Source organism: Macrotis lagotis, chromosome X (genome assembly GCF_037893015.1).
Source record: "Macrotis lagotis isolate mMagLag1 chromosome X, bilby.v1.9.chrom.fasta, whole genome shotgun sequence".
In the NCBI taxonomy this organism is placed as follows: domain Eukaryota; kingdom Metazoa; phylum Chordata; class Mammalia; order Peramelemorphia; family Peramelidae; genus Macrotis; species Macrotis lagotis.
In genome coordinates, this window is record NC_133666.1 from 547344661 (window position 1) to 547363568 (window position 18908).

The window sequence follows — 18908 nt, forward strand, 5'->3', positions numbered from 1 at the left end:
GAAGAGGCATCTCAAGGGGAAAGGGGAAGGAGAGGTCTTAGTCAGAGATCTTAGTCATTCTCTGTTCCTCTATGGTAAGAGGAGGACCTTTTGAGTTTCAAAAGAACAGAGGATGTTAGATTTTCTATCCTCCCAGTGATAGCCTAGCAATATCACTGGATTGGATTATGGAAATAGTTGTATTGGGAATCAAGGACAAACTTGATATAGATTCATCATGCCTAAAGGGATCCTGAGCACTCCAGGAATAGGAGAAAACAATTTCCTTTAAACAAGAAATGAGTCATTCATTTTGCCATATGTGTACTCTTAAATGGATTGGCCCTGGAAAAGTAGAAAGGGGAGAAATAATAGGAAGGTGTAACTACATTCACTCTATTGATTTTGTGAAAAAATATTTGGGGGAGGTGGGGATATAATTATATACTATTCACACTTTGATTTTTTTGGGGGGGGTGAATATGAAAAAAAAAAATACCTTGCATCCTTTACATACCTTCTCGGGTAAGGGAGAATCCACCTGTTTGATTATTTTTCTGAAAATATATCACATCTTTTAACCTGGTAAGTTGGGTGGCAATTTGATATAAAAGCTAGGCATGGGATCCAATATCACTTTTTCTTGGACTCTATATTCTTGGGAAAGTATGTCTTAGACATAGGGATGGTGGAGGAGATATTTTGTTCCAGCTATTATTACTATTTCATATTAGTAAATCCCCTCTCTAAAAGATGCTTGACTTTCAAAAAGTTCTTCTAAAAGTCTAGTTGATTCTCAACTAATAATTTTGGGAGGAAGCATACCAACCAGTCAGGCCTTGAACCAACAGCATTAGAGAATTATTCCCTCCTCCCAACTATTTGTGGGATACCCTTTAGAACTCAGAAATCCTAGCAACCTGACCCATCAATGTAAGTGAGAACTGTCCAAAAGGGCAGAGATAATATGTGATTATTTTGACGTATTATAGTTTTTTCTTTTCCTTTCCCTTTTTTTTTTGCTACACACAAAAGTGCACTCAGTTCATGTTGTTTCATTGAAGATCACAGGGCAAGGGGTTACAACCTCTGTTTCCTCTTCTATATAATAGAAATAATGAAAATCCCTACCTCCCAGGGATTATAGGATCAAACATCATAAAGTTTGCAAAACACTTAATATGGTATCTGGCACATATATAAATTTTAGCTATCATTCCTATTACCTGAGTGATTTGGAGAGGATGAGGCTTAGTAGAGTTTTCCATAATGGAGATAGGCCCTGGTGCTTTCCAAATGTTCTCTTTTACAACAATATTCACAGGTACAATATCACTGAAAGAATTTTCTGTCTGACCTCCCATGTCCATCACAGAAACCATCAAGTTATAATTTGTATTTTTAAATGGATCTAATTCCTGTGATCCTGGAAAAGTAGAAAGGACAGAGAAAACAGGAAAGTGTAACTATAACCATTTTGTTGATTTTGTTTGGCTTCTTTTGTGGGAGGGGACATAATTATATCATATTCACATTTTGATTTTTTCAGGCATAGGAAAAAGACAACTTGCATCCTTTACATACCTTCTCGGGTAAGAGAGATTCCACCTGTTTTGTTGTTTATCTGAAAATACATCACATCTTTTATACTGGGAAGCTGCACAGCAATTCGATAAACAAGCCAGGCATGGGGAGTGGTGGGGTCATCCCGGTCTGTAGCATTGACATACATGAAGGGCTTTCCTATTTAACAAAACCATCAAAAATATGCAAAGTTTTCAGCCTCCGATTGGGGATCTGGTTCAACCATTCATTTGATAATGATTTCCCAAATGGCTGCTTTGAAAGAGGCAAGAAGGTAGTTCAACATCTTTTAGAAATACAATGTTGGAATAGCCAGGTGGTACAGTGGATAGAGCACTCACCCTGGAGTCAAGAGGACCTGAGCTCAAATGTGACCTCAGACACTTAATATTTATCTACCTATGTGACTTTGGATTAGTCACTTAATCCCATGGCCTTGTCAAAACAAAACAACAACAACAAAAAATCCAGAAGAGGGAAAAAAATTAATCACTGAATTACCAGAGTACTTTTTTTCTTGAACACTTCATAATACAAGATCTAAGGATATTCTTTGGTCCAATCTTCTTTGCCTTTACTGTTTATAATTCCTGCTTCCTCTAAGATTTAGCTAAAGTGTCTCATTCTATAGGATGTCAGCCCTGATTCCTTCACCTCTGAAATTATTTTGTATTCATCTTATGTACATTTTGCATGTATTTATTAATTAACAACACATTGCTCCTTACTCTATCCTCTACCACCTAAAAGAACATAGACCCTTTGAGAAAGGAGCTTATCCCTTTTTTGTTTTTATCTCCCAGCAGCCATTACAATGCCCAGCATCTGAAATGAATTGAAATGAATTTTTCCTCTCCCCTATTTCCATCTTTGTGGCTTCCCAGGCCTCACTGATCTTTCAACCTGTTTTACCTCACATCATCCCCATCTGTTACCTGGGCGTGAATTCTGCCTTACAGTTCCATTGTATTGTCTCTGGAGAAAGGCGGGACGGTTATCATTAATATCTTTAACTTCAATTGTGATAGGAACTGGACCCTCTACTCGATTTCCTCTAACATCCAAGACTTCTACCTGACATTTGAAAGGAAATGTTTAAAACAACATTAACAACAATGAGGATGATGATAGCTTTTAGATAGCACCTTAGGGTTTGCAAAGAGTTTTACATGTTGTCATATTTGAACCTCTCAATGACTCTCAATGACCTTTGAATTGGGGTGAATATGCCTGGAAATCCTAGTAAAGAAGTTAGTCAAATAGGCTGAAATCTGAGGATTTCATCAAAATAACTACAACTTCTATGGCAGTAGAGATTCCCATTATTCACTTTGAGAGTGATTACTGCTGTGATAAGACTGACTATAATGGAATCTGCACAATAAAAGTAGTGTCATTTAACTATTTTTATTGACTAGGGTTATTATAACAGTAACACTTCAACCATGGTATTAGAGGGGTATTCTCTAAAAACAGAGTAGGAGTAATAGCAAAAGTAGTGGTAGCAGAAGCAACAACAATTGCAGTAATAATACTAGTAGTAGCAGAAATAGTACTAGTAACAAAATTAGTAGTGATAGCAATAGTAGTAACAGCAGAAGCAGCCACCACAATGCCACAGTAATATGACAACATCTTTCACACAGACTTTGAACCATAAGAACCATTTAAATTTCTACTAGGAAAACAGCACTACTGTTTATTGAAGATCTCCAGTCAGGCTCTTTGGAGATTATATAGGAGAAAATGGATAAAAAATAGACATGAATCTGTAGTAATCTACATTGGAAGGACAATATCCAGCAATGAGATCACAGATACACTGAAGCATCAAACTATAAGGTGTTTGATATACATTCTCTTGATTGTTCCTCAGAGCAACTCTAAGAATTAGGTCAAGTCTATATTGCCATTCTGTAGTCTGTACTTGAAGACATTTTTCTACCACCTTTCTTTCACTCCCCTGCCCCAGGCAGAAAATAATCTGATATATGTTGCACATGAACAATCATGCTTAACATATTTCTGTGTTAGTTATGTTGTGAAAGAAGAACAGAACTAAAGGGAGGTAAACATGACAAAAAAAGAAAAAACATAGAAGTTTTAAAAGTTGAACATAGTAGGTTTTGCTCTGCATTCAGATTCCACAGTTTTTCCCCCCTCTGGATGTGGAAAGTGTTTTCCATCCACCACAAGGTTTTTAGAATTGTTCTTGATCACTGAACTGCTAAGAAGAGCTGAGTCCCCTCATAGTTGATCATCTCATAATGTTGCTGCTAATGTGTACAAGGTTCTCCTGGTTCTGTTCACTTCACTCAGCATCAGTTCTTGCAAGTCTTTCCAGGATTTCATAAGTCTGCCTGGCTGAGCACTCTTCTTATCCCAACATTGACTCTCCCTGGATGTATTCAAGACAGGTATGACATTGTACCCGGGTGGGGTATAAGAAAGAATTGGGTTATGACAAGAATATATTGATTTTGTAAGTAAGAGTAATTGTGACTGATTTTGTGAGTGCGATGTGTTTTCTTAAGGTAAACTAAAATGACTGCACTTGGATCAGCATTCCTGAGTAAAGGACTTGGTCATGAGAATAGGAGTCCCTTATGAGAAAGTTTGAAAGAGAAGGTACTTCTGTGGACACATAAAGGAAATCAGTCTTAACAAACTACACCACCAGAACCAGAAAGTTGGTATTTAGTAAAAAAGAATTCTTAACCAATACTTAAGTTCTGCATGATGCCTCAAGAGGTAAGGATCAGGGTAAGACCCAAGGATCGGTTTTTACTCACCTGGAGTCTATGGACAGCTTTATTTTCTCTATCCAGAATTCCATTATAATACAGTATTCCACCTGAGTCTATATGAAAGATTTCATCTGTCTCACCACTTAACTGAAATCTCACATTGCTAGTAGTAGCCTTAAACTGGGAAGGAAAGAAAAGCAAAATTAGTAAATATAGAAGAATAATTTATTAGTTTTATGGAAAGTTATAAAGAATTTCACAGGTTGCACCCATGAACACATTTAGAATGTAAAACAATATATACTCTTTGAAGGCAAATACTCCATTGTTTTTGACTTTCTATGCCTAATGCATAACAATGCATGTCCTTTAAGATAGAAGAATGACAGAAGGCACAGAGATAGGAATCAATCAATCCCTCAGTTGAAAAGGATTTATTAGGTATCTGATATGTACCAGACTTTTTAAAAAAGAGAGTTAAATAACCTCCGATTGCCAAGAACTCACATTATAATAGAAATGTATGTGTGAGTGAATTGTGGGTGGGGGGATATAGTTTCCATACAAAGTAGGTACTTATTATTTACTGAATTGATATAATATTAAGATAGATTATAGATAGATATATAGATATAGATATAGACAAGTATGAAATTGTACCCAGGTGATATATAGATGTAGATACAGATGTAGATATAGAGACAGAGATAGAGATAGAGACAGAGACAGAGACAGAGAGAGATAGAGATAGAGATAGAGATAGAGATAGAGATAGAGATAGAGATAGAGAGATAGAGAGAGATAGAGATACAGAGATACAGAGATACAGATACAGATACAGATACAGATACAGATACAGATACAGACACAGATACAGACACAGACACAGACACAGATACAGATACAGATACAGATACAGATACAGATACAGATACAGATACAGATACAGATACAGACACAGACACAGACACAGATACAGATACAGATACAGACACAGATACAGACACAGACACAGACACAGATACAGATACAGATACAGATACAGATACAGATACAGATACAGATAGATGTAGCTATATCCAACTGGTCCACTTACTATTCTCCATGTTCAACACTCAATCTTCCATCTCTCATCTCCAAACCTTTGTACATACTGTCCCTCAGGCCAGCATCCTCTACCCCATTTCCCACTCCCTTCCTATAAAATGTAATTTCCTTTAGAACAAAGACTATATCACTGTTGCCTATAGAGTCTAGAATAGTATCTCTCACATTGTGGGTACTTAATATTAATTGTTCAATTGAATTCACTTTGGTACTAGAAGATAACTTGGAAGTTACCTCATTGAGTACATGAGGTGACTGAACCCCAAGGAAATTAAATGTTTTATCCAAGGTCATATATCTAGTCAATGTTAGAGCTTTCCAGACTCACGGCTTAGTACTCTTTTCAATACTCCAGACAGATTCCATTCACAATATTTTCTCCCTTCCACTTTTATCCTAAGCCAAATAATATTAAATCTTTAAACTGAAGCAGTTCTTAATCTGGGATTCACAGATACTCCAAGTATTAAAGTAGCCAGGTGGCATAATGAATAAAGTACTAAACTTGAACACTTGAGTCCAAATTTGTTCTCAGACACATATTAACTGAGAGACCTTGGGCAAGTCACTTGACCTCTGACTCAGTTTATTTATTATAAAATGGGCATAATGGAAGGACCTACTTCTCGGGATTGTTGTGAGAATAAAATGAGATAATATTTACAAAGAAATTTACAAGATTTAAAGTACTATATACATGTTAATCATTTTTATTCAGGAGGGCCATAAACTCGAATGAGAAACAAATTACATCTTCATTTTCACTAATCTCTAACTAAAACTTAGACTTTCCCTCAAACATGCAGGTAGGCAAGAAATTCTGAGAATAATGAGAAGAGGTTCATGGGTATCACCAGAATGCTAAAGGAATCCACAACACACAGGTTAAAAACTTCGTGAACTAGGGTATCATGTTGAATTTGCTCACCAATTTACTGAAATTCAGACATTACTAAGCCAAAGATTCCCAATGATTCCACCCAAAATTGAAGACAAACAGGTGATACAAATGCATTTGCACACACACACACACACACACACACACACACACACACACACACAATAATAATAATGATGATGTTTGTCCTTCATCCTCAAAGAAGATCAAGATATCAGGGAAGTGATGCACATGAATTGGATTTGAGTGAGGGGGGATTGTGCTAAGTCACCAGCCTCACTTTCTCCTTCAAGGGCCATCTCAGTCCAGTGTCCAGAAAGGAATCAGAAAGTCTGGAGAAGGTCCTGGATGTGAGGCAATCAGGGTTAAGTGACTTGCCCAAAATCACATAGCTGGTAAGAATCAGGTGTCTAAGGTCAGATTCAAATTCCCGATCTCCATGCTCACCCACTACTGTTTCTGGGCCTCCTCTACCTTCTTTATTTCCCAGCTGCCTGTTAAACCAGTTTTTTTCCTTTGACACCTTATCAAAATCATAGGGAGAAATTTGGAGCTAAGCTTTGAGGGAGAAATAAGTTAAGAGTATTAGCTCTGGTGCAAAAATCACCTATTGCCACCTATACTGATTTTCAGGGAATTTGAATCAATCTAACACATTGTTTCCACATTGGATCACATAGTAGAGTTAGGTTCCAGTATATTCAAAAACACAAAACTGTCTCCTTTTACAAAGAAGGAGTTCAAATTTCACTCTGGGTGACTAGAGTCCTATTCCCCACCCTAAGGAACGTCTAAAGCATAGGGAGTCATTGCAGAATGTAATGTAATTATGCATTCCCTTGTGATCCAATGATACATTCCCCTCTATTCAATTTGTTCTCTAAAAATTTATTTGGTAAGAATTTCTCAGTCTGCCATTTTAACTCAGGTATGACTGTAAACAAAGTCCACTGTGTAACAGGGCTCACTAAAATGAGATTGTATAATACCCAAAGGTAGTCATTACCTGAAATATAATTTGATTGGTTTTTTCTTCACCTTCAAATATAGAAAAGGTCATGGGTTTCAAAGGTCCACTGAATTGCCCTTCTTGACCATATCCAGTCATCTGTTAAGAGAGAAAAGAAATGGAAATTATACTGGCTGTCTTTCCTGAAAATCCACACAATTTTTTTCACCTGACTTTTTAATGGTGCTCAGGGTTAAAATTGCTGAGTTGATTTATCAGAGATTAAAATCATGTGATGATTGCCAATATAAATTTGATCTTTGTCACAAATTCTTCCATATTTTTAATATTTTTACAAAGGCTTCGTATGACCTGAATTTTTCTTATGAAGAAACAAATACCATATAACTAAGTGATTAGCATGATGTGATCCCAAGTTTGGTACTCGAAAACGTAATGCAAAATCTGGAAAAGCCTATATTTCTTTCAGAGGAGAGTTGAGATAGACAATCCTTAAAAATATATGCAGGGGGGAAAATATATATATATATATGTATATATACATATATATATATATATACACACATATATATACAGGGGTAAAGAAGGTATTTAAAACATGTTCACGTAGCAGCTCCAGGGCATGAAGACCCTGAATGTCAAAGTCTAGCAGTTTTCTGTCAAACAGTTTCCAGTGGTTGGACACTAAGATAGGACACAGTATGATGAATAGGAAATGTCCACCATCTGCCTTCTCCCTAGGTCTATATGAAGATTGTTCCTCAATGATCAATTCCTTAAAACAGATAAAAAAGGGGCAGCTAGGTGGCGCAGTGGATAAAGCACTGGCCCTGGAGTCAGGAGTACCTGGGTTCAAATCCAGTCTCAGACACTTAATAATTACCTAGCTGTGTGGCCTTGGGCAAGCCACTTAACCCCATTGCCTTGAAAAATCTAAAAAACAAAAAAACAAAAAACAAAACAGAAATTAAGTTCCTTAGAAGAAGGAACTATCTTGTTTGCTTAAAACAGATAAAGATAAATGAGATTATGATTATAATAACAATGAAAGTGATTTCCAAGCATTATTCTCTCCTTGGAGTGGTAAGATGAGAATGGAAGGTATTTTCTCATTTGTAAAATAAGGGGGCTGGACTAGATGACCTCCAATCAATTAATAAATATTTATTAAATGTGCCAGATAATATGCTGCTAGGGATACAAAAAAGAGGCAAAAGACAATCTCTAGGTGGCACAGTGGATATAGCACTGGCTCTGGAGTCCCAAGGATCTGAGTCCAAATTTGACCTCAGATACTTAATAAATGCCTAGCTGTGGGACCTTGGGCAAGCCATTTAACCCCACTTCCTTGAAAAACAAAAGACAATCTCTGCCTTCCAGATCTTTCCCAGCTCTTCAGCTATGATTCTATAACCATTCCAGTGAAAACAAATTGAAGTTTATTTATTTTAGAAAGCTTTCTCTGGGATTATTTTTAAAAATGGAAGGTATCTTTCATTCTGTACAAGGATGAAAGATTCAGAATTATTTAAGAGAACAACATTTACAACTTCAGAAATCTGATCAATGAAGTAAACAATCAAGTATTCATGTAATGAGGTAAATAGTAATGACAGCTAGCACTAAGTAACAATTCAATATTTATATTACAAATATTATCTTAATCCTTACAACAACTCCTATTGTTCTCCTCATTTTATAGATAGGCAAAATGAGATAGAGGTTAAATGACTTGTCAAGATTCATATAGCTATTAAGTATCTGAGGTAGGATTTTAAGTCAAGTCTTTCTAATTTCAGGTCCATTCCTTGTACCACCTACCTGTGAAAGGTGATGATTGTACTTGCTTCCAACCTTTCAACAAATAGCTGAGACAGATTAAAGTTCAAAATAAGATATATATTTCTGGACATGGCCAATAAAATTGATTTGTTTTCCTTAACAATATACATATGTATATATTTACTACAGTTGTGGTTCTTTTGTTGGAGAGTGGGCAGAGATGGATTCAATGAGGAAAAATGGAGATACTATTTGGGATAAGGTCAAGGGTGAGAAAGAACAGAAATAGAAAGGAGTTCACTAAAACCAGAAGAACATCAATAGCTGAGTGCTTTTCTGGAAATGAACAAACAGCTATAAACCTATAAAAGGATAAAATCAAGCTCATATGCAATTGAGAGATTTTTCTTCCTACCCCAGAATGTACATATTTATGGACATGAATGCCATTCAATAATAGCCAAAAAATACACACTCATAAGTATATGTATATGTGTCTGAATAGATAAGTGGATAGATAGATAGATAGATAGATAGATAGATAGATAGATAGATAGATAGATGAATGTTCAAATAACATGAGAAAAGGGGTGGCTAGATGGCACAGTGGATAGAGCACCAGCCCTGGAGTTAGGAGGATCTGAGTTCAGAACCAGCCTCAGACACTTAATTACCTAGCTGTGTGGCCTTGGGCAAGCCACTTAACCCTATTGCCTTGAAAAAATAACATGAGAAGAAAGAGAAGTCCAACAAATATATCTTTAGACTTGTCTATTCTTGGCTAACATGCTGTCAACTAAAGTTAAAGATAAGAGCAAATAAATCTTCAATACCTGAGAAATACATTGCTCCTGCTCTTACATATTTTGAAAGACCAATTTCATTACTTAGTTTATTGACTTTTAAAAAAAAACAAAAAATATTATTTTTGCTCATTTGTTGAGGATACCAGTCTGGCTCATATTGATTTAAAGAATTCAATCCTGTAATTTGAATGTTGTGTAGAAAGGAAGGTTATTCTTCATCCAAAGGGCAACAAAAGTGTGCATACCCTTTGATCCAGCAATATCACTACTGGGTCTATACCCCGAAGAGATGATGAAAAAGGGTAAAAAAATCATTGGACAAAAATATTCGTAGCAGCCCTCTTTGTGGTGGCAAAGAATTGGAAATCAAGCAAATGTCCTTCAATTGGGGAATGGCTTAGCAAACTGTGGTATATGTATGTCATGGAACACTATTGTTCTATTAGAAATCAGGAGGGATGGGAATTCAGGGAAGCCTGGAGGGATTTGCATGAACTGATGCTGAGTGAGATGAGCAGAACCAGAAAAACACTGTACACCCTAATAGCAACATGGGAGTGATGATCAACCTTGATGGACTTGCTCATCCCATCACTGCAACAATCAGGGACAATTTGAGGTTGTCTGCAATGAAGAATACCATCTGTATCCAGAAAAAGAACTGTGGAGTTTGAACAAAGACCAAGGACTATTCCCTTTAATTTAGAAAAAAAAAAACTGATATCTTATTGTCTGATCTTGTTATCTCTTATACTTGATGTTTCTTCCTTAAGGATATGATTTCTCTCTCATCACACTGAATTTGGATCAATGTACAGCATGGAAATAATGTAGAGACTGACAAATTGCTTTCTGTGGGAGGGTGGGAGAGGGAAGTAAGATGGGGGAAATTATAAAACTCAAAATAAATAAAATCTTTGATTAAAAAAAAAAGAAAGAAAGGTTAGTAACAAAGGATAAAAGTCAACATTCTATGAGATTTGGATTCTGCGTCCAGTTCTAACACATAAGTTACAGCACATGAGTGCACTTAATTTCTCCCAGTTTCATTTTCTACTTTGGTAAAGTGATGATTACAAAATGGTTATTATTCCTATGTGCTAGAAAGTATGGTAAGCAATAGGGCTACAAATAGAACCATCCCCATTTACATTATGGTAGGGAGGACGGCGTATAAAGGATGCTGCAAAGAATCCAAGGGAATTACCTAAATCAGTCTTGCTGGAGCAAAACAATAGCTGAATGTCCTGCCCAATCCAGGTCAGTTTAGTCCAGGGAGAAGAGTTTAGCAACTCAGCAATCTCTCCAGCAAGTTGTCACACCCTCCCTATGAGGACCCAGCCTGGTCTAGATCCATAACTGACGTCCCACACCAGTGAACTTTGTGAGGGCTCTTTGGAGAAAGAAAATCAGAGACCTGGCCACTCTGGACTTGTGATTGCATTGGCCATATGTGTTCCTTAGAAGTGAGCCTTACTACCATTGTACTTTAATTTCATGTTCATTTTCCCATTCCTCCCGACTCTGTTTCTTTGTAAGAAAGTATGCTCCACATCTCTGAGGTGTTCATACTTCTCAGATTAATCAATATACCCAGAAAGGAAAATAATCAATGTTGCAGGGGATGTGGGATCTGGGACACTAATGCATTGCTGGTGGAGTTGTGAAATGATCTGGAGAGCAATTTAGAATTATGCCCAAAGGGCAATAAAAAATATTTGATCCAACAGTACCACTACTGGGTGTCTTGAAGAGATCATGAAAAAGGTTAAAAATCCCACATGTACAAAAATCCCACATGTACAAAACATTGCAGCTCTGTTTGTAGTGGCAAAGAATTAGAAATCAAGGGGATGCCCATCAGTTGGCGAATGGCTGAATAAATTGTGTTAGATGCATGTGATGGATCACTATTATTCTATAAGAAATCATGAGTGATGGGATTTCAGAAAAGCCTGGAAAGGCTTGCATAAATTGGTGTTGAGTGAGATGAGCAGAACCAGAAGAATATCATGCACTTTAACATTTTGGGGTGATGATCAACCCTGATGGACCTACTCACTCCATCAGTGCAATAATCAGGGACACTTTTAGGGGATCTGTGATGGAAAATACCATCTGTATCCAGAGAACGAACATGGAGTTTAAATGAAGACTAAAGTTTACTATCTTCAATTTTTAAAGTTGTCTTAAGTATTACATAATTTTGCTATCTCTAATGTTTCATTTCTTTCTTTTCTAACTGTTTCTTCTCTCACAACACATTTAGTTTTGATCTATGCATGTCATGGATGCAAATGTAAAGACTATATCAGATTGCCTTCTGGGGGGAGGGAAGGGAGGGAAAAATTGTAAAACTCAAAACCTTGAAAAAAAAATGATTGTAGAAACCTCCATCCTATGTAATTGGAAAACAAATAAAATATTTATCTATGCTCCAAATGATTGAGGTTGTTGTTTTCAGGGGATGGAAAAGGGATACTTAGTAACTACTATTTTTGCCATAGTGTTTTGATAAAAACCTTTTTCTAAAAGCTAATTGAGATTATTGGCTGATTGTTAATGTGAAGTACTCTGGTGTGGGCATGTGAGTATTATTTTAGGAGGATATTTATGTAAAGAAAGTTTCCCCTAGAATCTCAGATAGTAGTTGCCCCAATCTGTCAATGCAAGTAAAAGTTGGGGAAGTGAACCCAGAGGAAAGTGCTGCAAGAAAAATCTGGGAAGAACTCTATAAACAGATGCTGAACGATGTGAGCAGAATCTGAAGAACAATTTACACAATGACCACAATAACTTAAAGGAAAATAACTTTGAAAGATTTCAGAATTCAGATGGTTAGAGGCCAAAGTTTGCCACCCACCTCTTAGCAAAGAGGTGATGAGATATATTGTTTTTAGACATAGCTAGTATGTATATTTTCTTATTGGTTAAAAGGGAAGGGAAGGGGAGTTAATAGATAATAATAGTGATGCAAAAAAGTAATAAAATAAATTAAAAAGAGCATCAATTAAACATTTAAAAATACACAGAAAAGAATAGAAGGGAACAGACAAGCAGATTTATATTGGCAAATTTCACCTTATTTGATTAAGTTGCATCATTCTGAGCCTATAAAGATTTTTTTTTTTACAAATATCATTCAACAAAATAGCTAGCCCTCCAAATTCTCTGCCAACTACAAATTTTAAAAATAATGCTATCTATATCTTTATCCAAGTCACTGGCAAAAGTTGTGAAATAGAACATACTATATTGCTGAAATACTCTATTAGAAACATCCCTTTAGTTACCACAGTACTTTCATATTTTTTTTTGGTTTTTTGCAAAGCAGTGGGGTTAAGTGACTTTCCCAAGGTCACACAGCTAGAGGGATTACTAAGTGTCTGAGGTCAAATTTGAACTCAGGTACTCCTGACTCCAGGGTCAGTGCTCTATCCACTTTGCCACCTAGCCACCCCTAGTTACCATAGTACTTTGATCATTTTTTGAAAGCTCTAGTCATTCAGTCATTTCCATATAGTTATTCAATTATTCAGACCAAAGGTGTCAAATAGATATTCCAGAGTATAGCTGAACTAGTTTAAAACGTAACTGGATAATATTTAACAAAATAAGTCAAATATTAAAATATTGATTTGAGGTTTTCTAAGTCAAGGTGCACCCCACAGGGTGCTTTATGTATGATTTAGTGCCCCCTTTCCATTTGAATTTGACACTGTGATTTAGACCATGGTGCCATTTTGTTCATAAAATTAACATGAGATACTTTGTCAGATGCCACCACTAAAATCTAGCTAAACTATAGCTATGGCTTTCAATTGATCTACTAGTCTGGTAACCCTGTCAAAAAAATAAAATGAGATTAGTTTGGCATGACCTTCTAGAGGAAACTTGAATTCAATGGACCCCTAACCAGAATTTTTTTTTCCTCTTTCCACAAAGACTTGCTTCTCTTCTGAATTTTAACATCCTATTCTTTTAATATTATTTATTTTCCTAAATTGAATATTCTTAATATTAGAAAGCGTTCTTTAATATTCACAAGGGACCATTTGGTCAAAGCCTTTTAGATGCTACAATGTACTTGTCCACATAAAGTGAAAAGGTGCTATATTTTTTGGTCAGAAGACCTGGGTTTAAATCTTGACTTTTCCATGTTACCCATATAACCACAGGCAAATCATTTAACTTCTCTGGACCTCAGTTGCCTCAACTTTGAAATGAAAGCAGTTAGATTAGAGGTCCTCTGTGGTCCCTTTCTAGCTCTAAGCTTATGGCACTATGATCTAAGATGCTTTCCTCAGCCTCCTTTCTCATATGCAGTCGTCAGTCCTATCAGTTTCTCTTTTGTGCCATCTCTCTCAGTTACCTCCTTGGTAAGATTCTTATAACTATCCACCAGACTATTTCCTAGCAGGTTTCCTCCTCTTTGTTACCTCTTAGTTCAATCCATCCTTTTGAGAGAGTAATAAGTCTCATGCATAGATTTAGTCATGTCATAGATATCTTTGAAAATTTCCCAAATTACCTACTGCTATTTAAATAATATCCTGGTTCCTTTTTTCTGGAATTTAGTCTTTTCACAACTCTACTTTTTCAACTTTGTGCCCTCCTACCTAGGTTTCAAGTCTTGTTTCATCACTACTTACTTGCCCCTAACTATGAGCTCTCTCTAAACTAAATTATTCTCTAACCCCATTAATATACCCTACATTTCCCCTCTCTGTGTCTTTGTTCTTTATCTAAATTTAAAAAACCTTTTTCTGTCAGTGGATGGAGTATTTTTTTAGTTTCTATAAAGTGCTCTGTCTTGTGCTGTTACTATTGGGCTTTAATTAATGAAAGTTCAGGAGGTTTCACATAATCACATTCATTTACTTAATCAGAATAGATAATTAGGCATTCAGAAGTTAGCCATGTGGCTTACCCCATGAGTTTCCTAACACTAACAATCTTTCAATTGTATAATGTCAGTCTCTTAAAGTATTAAAAGAAAGATCTTTCCTAAATGTCCTGGGTTTTTGAAATGTCAAATGTGAATTTAAAGTCAGATTTACAAAACTGGATTTGTCCTTCACTTTTAAAAACAACTTTGGGAAATAGTCTGGAAGGGAAGGAAAATCTTTGGACAACTTGTTTATTAGCAGATTATCTGTAACTCTCAAGGGGGTTTTCATTTGATCACAGTGAATTTTCTGAAATTGCAGCATTTTAGAGCTGGAAGGGACCTTTTAGCTAACCACTTTTTTTAAAGGATAAAAGAAACAAGACTCAGAAATCTAAAATCACCCAATGAGAACAAGGTCACTTGAATCCTGGTTCTCCTATTAGCTATAGGACCCTGGGCAAATCACTTAACTGAACTGAGCTTCAGTTTATTGTTGATGTGCTAAAAAATTCCTTGCATGGTCATGGTACTGCATTATGTAAAGGGGAGAAACAAAGTTTATCTAAAATGGAAACTCATCTCCTCCACCCACCAAGAAACTTACAGTCTAATTACAGTTACATTCAACAATAATGGGGGTTTGTGCTGGTTAATGTTCAACAATTACCCTTCTTTTTAAAAAATACACGCAGATCATATTTTTAAGTTAAATCTGTATTATTATTACTTTCTCCATCACTTTCTTAAGTCTAGACAGTCAACAAAACAATAAATCCAGACCTGGTCTGGAGTATTTGCCAGTTCCTGAGGTATAAATGCTCACTCTGAAATTTTAGCAATTGACTCTCAAACTGATATGAGCTGGCTCAGCAAACTCTTGGATAATACAAAATAATACATCATCAGTGAAATCTGAAGGGGAAAGTTGATACCAACAGAGATCAGAGAATACTTCATGGAAGAGTTTACATTTGATTTAGAATTAAAAGTATGGACAGATATTCAACAGGCAAGAGGGGAAAGTGAGGATAACATAAGGGACAGCTGGAACAAAGACACAGGGAGGAGAAATACAGGGCATGTTAATGGGGTTAGAGATCTAGTTTAGAGAGAACTCATAGTATAGGGGTAGGTAAGTGGTAATGAAAAAAGACTTGAAACAGGTAGGATGGGAACAAGGCTGGAAAAGTAAGGTAGTGAAAAGACTGAGCAAGGTACTGGGGAAATTAAAAAAATTAAATTTAATTTTCTCCAGGGAGAAAAAAGGAATCAGGATATTATTTAAATCACAGACGCTTCTTGATTTTATGCAAATAGATAAATATAATGGGCATCTAAAGTAAATTCAAATTTCAAAGGGGAACACCAAGGGAGTGGGATGAGGTGGTGCAAGGCAGATCAGGAATATTGAAGGGAGGCAGGAATTCTAAGAGGCAGATCTGATTCTTCTGTCAGTATTTAATCCTTTTTTCAATTACTGAGAATATATGACAAAAAGAAGTAGACAGAATGAATGATTTGACCAGCGTTCTCATAAAGCTGGTAAGTATCTGAGGCAGGATTTGAATTCAGGTCTTAATGACTCCAGGGTCAAGCATTTCATCCACCATACTATCTAGCTATCTCTAGGAAGGCAAACTAAACATTTACCTCCTCCTTAAACTGACCTCTCAGAATCTCTATTTTCCTTCAAAATTCAGCTCAAACACCACTTCTGACATGAGGCCTTTCTTGATTGCCATAACTACTGAGGCTAGGTGGAGGTCAAAAAAATTAAGTTCAAATCTACTCCTAGATAAGTGTTATTTTGGGGATCTCAGCTGAGTCCCTTAACTTCTCTCTGAAATGGTGTTAAAGATAGCAGCTGTCACACAATAACCTATAATAACAATAACAATAATCCTCTTTAAAGAGGGTTGTAAATGCTAGCTATTATTAACTATTATATGTATACACCTGGTCTTACCTTAATAAAGATGAAAGTTCCCTTATGTATGAACTGTGATTTTTTTTAATTTCCCCAGTACCTTGCGCACAGTGATTACTTAATAATTGTTTGTTGATTGATTGATTATTCCCATTTGACAGACTTTGAAATTAAGATTCAATGAAGTAAAATTAGTTACTCAGAATTTCACAGCTAATAAAAATCAAAGCCAAGATTCATGCCCAAGTCCTCTTGATTCTCTGTCCAACATCACACCGTGACCATTGCTTATTATATACCATTATTACTGACCCATCAATAATAGCAGCTCTTTCCCAACATCTAGAGGGTGACTTCATTATAAAGAATAATGGCTGGAGGATGGTGTTTGACTTCAGGGCTCAAAGTTCAGGTTTTATATCTTGACCATTAACCTCTCTTCCTGTCCATTAAACTACTATGGGAGCTATAAAAGTTATAAAACTCTTATACACTCTTTGAGTCACTTAAGTTAATATGTCCAGGGCTAGGTGGATCAAGCACTCTGTCATAAATGTGTAACAAGACACTGAGGGTAGGTTTCTTCAAATGATTGGGAACATATCCCAATTCTATGTATGCCTATCTCTGCTAATTTGTATGGGGCGGAAGTTACTCAAAAAATGGAGGATGGTTAAACCAGTAACCAAAAATCAACAGCAGCCTTGCCATACCTGCGGCAAAAACCAAAGAAAACTCCTCAGAGTTTTATTGTGCCTAAGTATAATAGAATGTGAAGGAAGTGAAGTTTGTCCTTGTTATCTTGAGAATGCTCCTATTTCTCCCTTTACTTTACTTATCTCAACACCCACAGTTTCCTTCATTGTCTACAAGACCCTTTTCACTTCTTTTCCAATCTTGCTTCTGGGAAAGAAACTGGAAAACATTTCTGATATAGTACAAATGACTAAGAATGTCTTCCACTACAAGATTTCAGTAATTTTCCCGCATTTTAACTTTAACCATAAAAAACCTAAGAATTTTGTTGACTCTGGTGAACTAGCTGGCAATCTCCAATTCTTCTTCGAAGTAAAGGCACTAAGAAACAAGGGGCCTGTTAGCATTCTTAGAGCTTGGTGTCTTTAATCTCTTTTTGTCTCCATTTTTCACTCCCCCCCAAAAAAGTAGTGAAAACCTGCCTTACTCTTCAAAAAATTAGATCAAGAAGTTCTGAAAGTGAATTTAATAGGGGGAAAAAAAAAGGAATGTTACTTATTTTGCCTCTCCCCCCACATAGACAAAAACAAGCCTAAATTAAACCTAAAGCATTAACTAGAATAAATATGGAAACAAAAGAAATAACTTCATTTTTTAGTGAGTTGGGGATAGCATTCCATGAAGATGATTTTTCTTCTAAATAAAGAATTCAGCAAAAGATAAGAGGAAAACCCTATTATCATTCGTGCTCCTTTGATCAAGTTCAGTAGATCACATAAGAAATTTTAAAGATGGAATCTTTTTCCTTCTTTTCATTTTTAAACCTTGACCAAGTGCTTTTGATAGTTTTTAGGGGCTACGGGTAGGATGGGGAGGCATTTCCATCTCCTGCTGAAGAACATTCATTCTGGACATTTTAATTAAGACAGAAGAGCATATGATTTACGACCACTGAATTCTGGGAATTAAACCAATGTAAACTATACATTTTCTCCATCTACTGACCCGGATTTGGGTTCCCATTTGTTTTGCAAGAAAGTTTTTAACAAAAATGTGCGTTCCACTGATCTGGGGAGCCACCACCACATCCTCTATCCTGCCCACCCTCCCACTAAGCTGGGGCAGGGAGAGAAGGCTCTCTACCTGACAAGATTTTCCTGCTGGAAGCTGAGAAGAGAGGGAAAGGAAACTTGGGAAATCTCCTGAGGTAGAGGGGAGGAAAAGCAAGGGAGAGGGAGGAGCAGGAAAGGGACACAAAATACCTAAGTTGTCAGCACATTGTCTAGTGAAAAACAGAAAAGAAAGCTCTCTGATCTTACCAAATAAAGTAAAAGGAGTAACAGTGACTGAAAGGAGGCTTGAGTCAGCATGTTTTCTTTGATTCAAACTCCTGTGAAAAAACCAGAGATAAGAACAATTAATGACTATTCAAACTATAATTCTTTCTACCTATGAAAGATCAATGTTTTATTTCATGTTCTAAGGCCAGGATAAAAGGATAGAGGGCTTGAGGTCAGGTAG

The 18908-nt window shown here is 36.2% G+C and overlaps 1 protein-coding gene across 1 annotated transcript in view; it reads right to left on the minus strand.

The window, feature by feature from the left end:
* Positions 1-18908, minus strand: part of CDH17 (cadherin 17) — a 59945-nt gene that overhangs the window by 27465 nt on the left and 13572 nt on the right. Inside the window, exons 2-7 of the mRNA XM_074200223.1 lie at positions 18707-18777; positions 7322-7423; positions 4356-4490; positions 2499-2637; positions 1564-1722; positions 1206-1405 (exon numbers count right to left, since the gene is read on the minus strand). Coding sequence (XP_074056324.1) covers positions 1206-1405; positions 1564-1722; positions 2499-2637; positions 4356-4490; positions 7322-7423; positions 18707-18757 — 786 coding nt within the window. The 5' untranslated portion in view covers positions 18758-18777. The remainder of the gene's footprint in view (positions 1-1205; positions 1406-1563; positions 1723-2498; positions 2638-4355; positions 4491-7321; positions 7424-18706; positions 18778-18908) is intronic.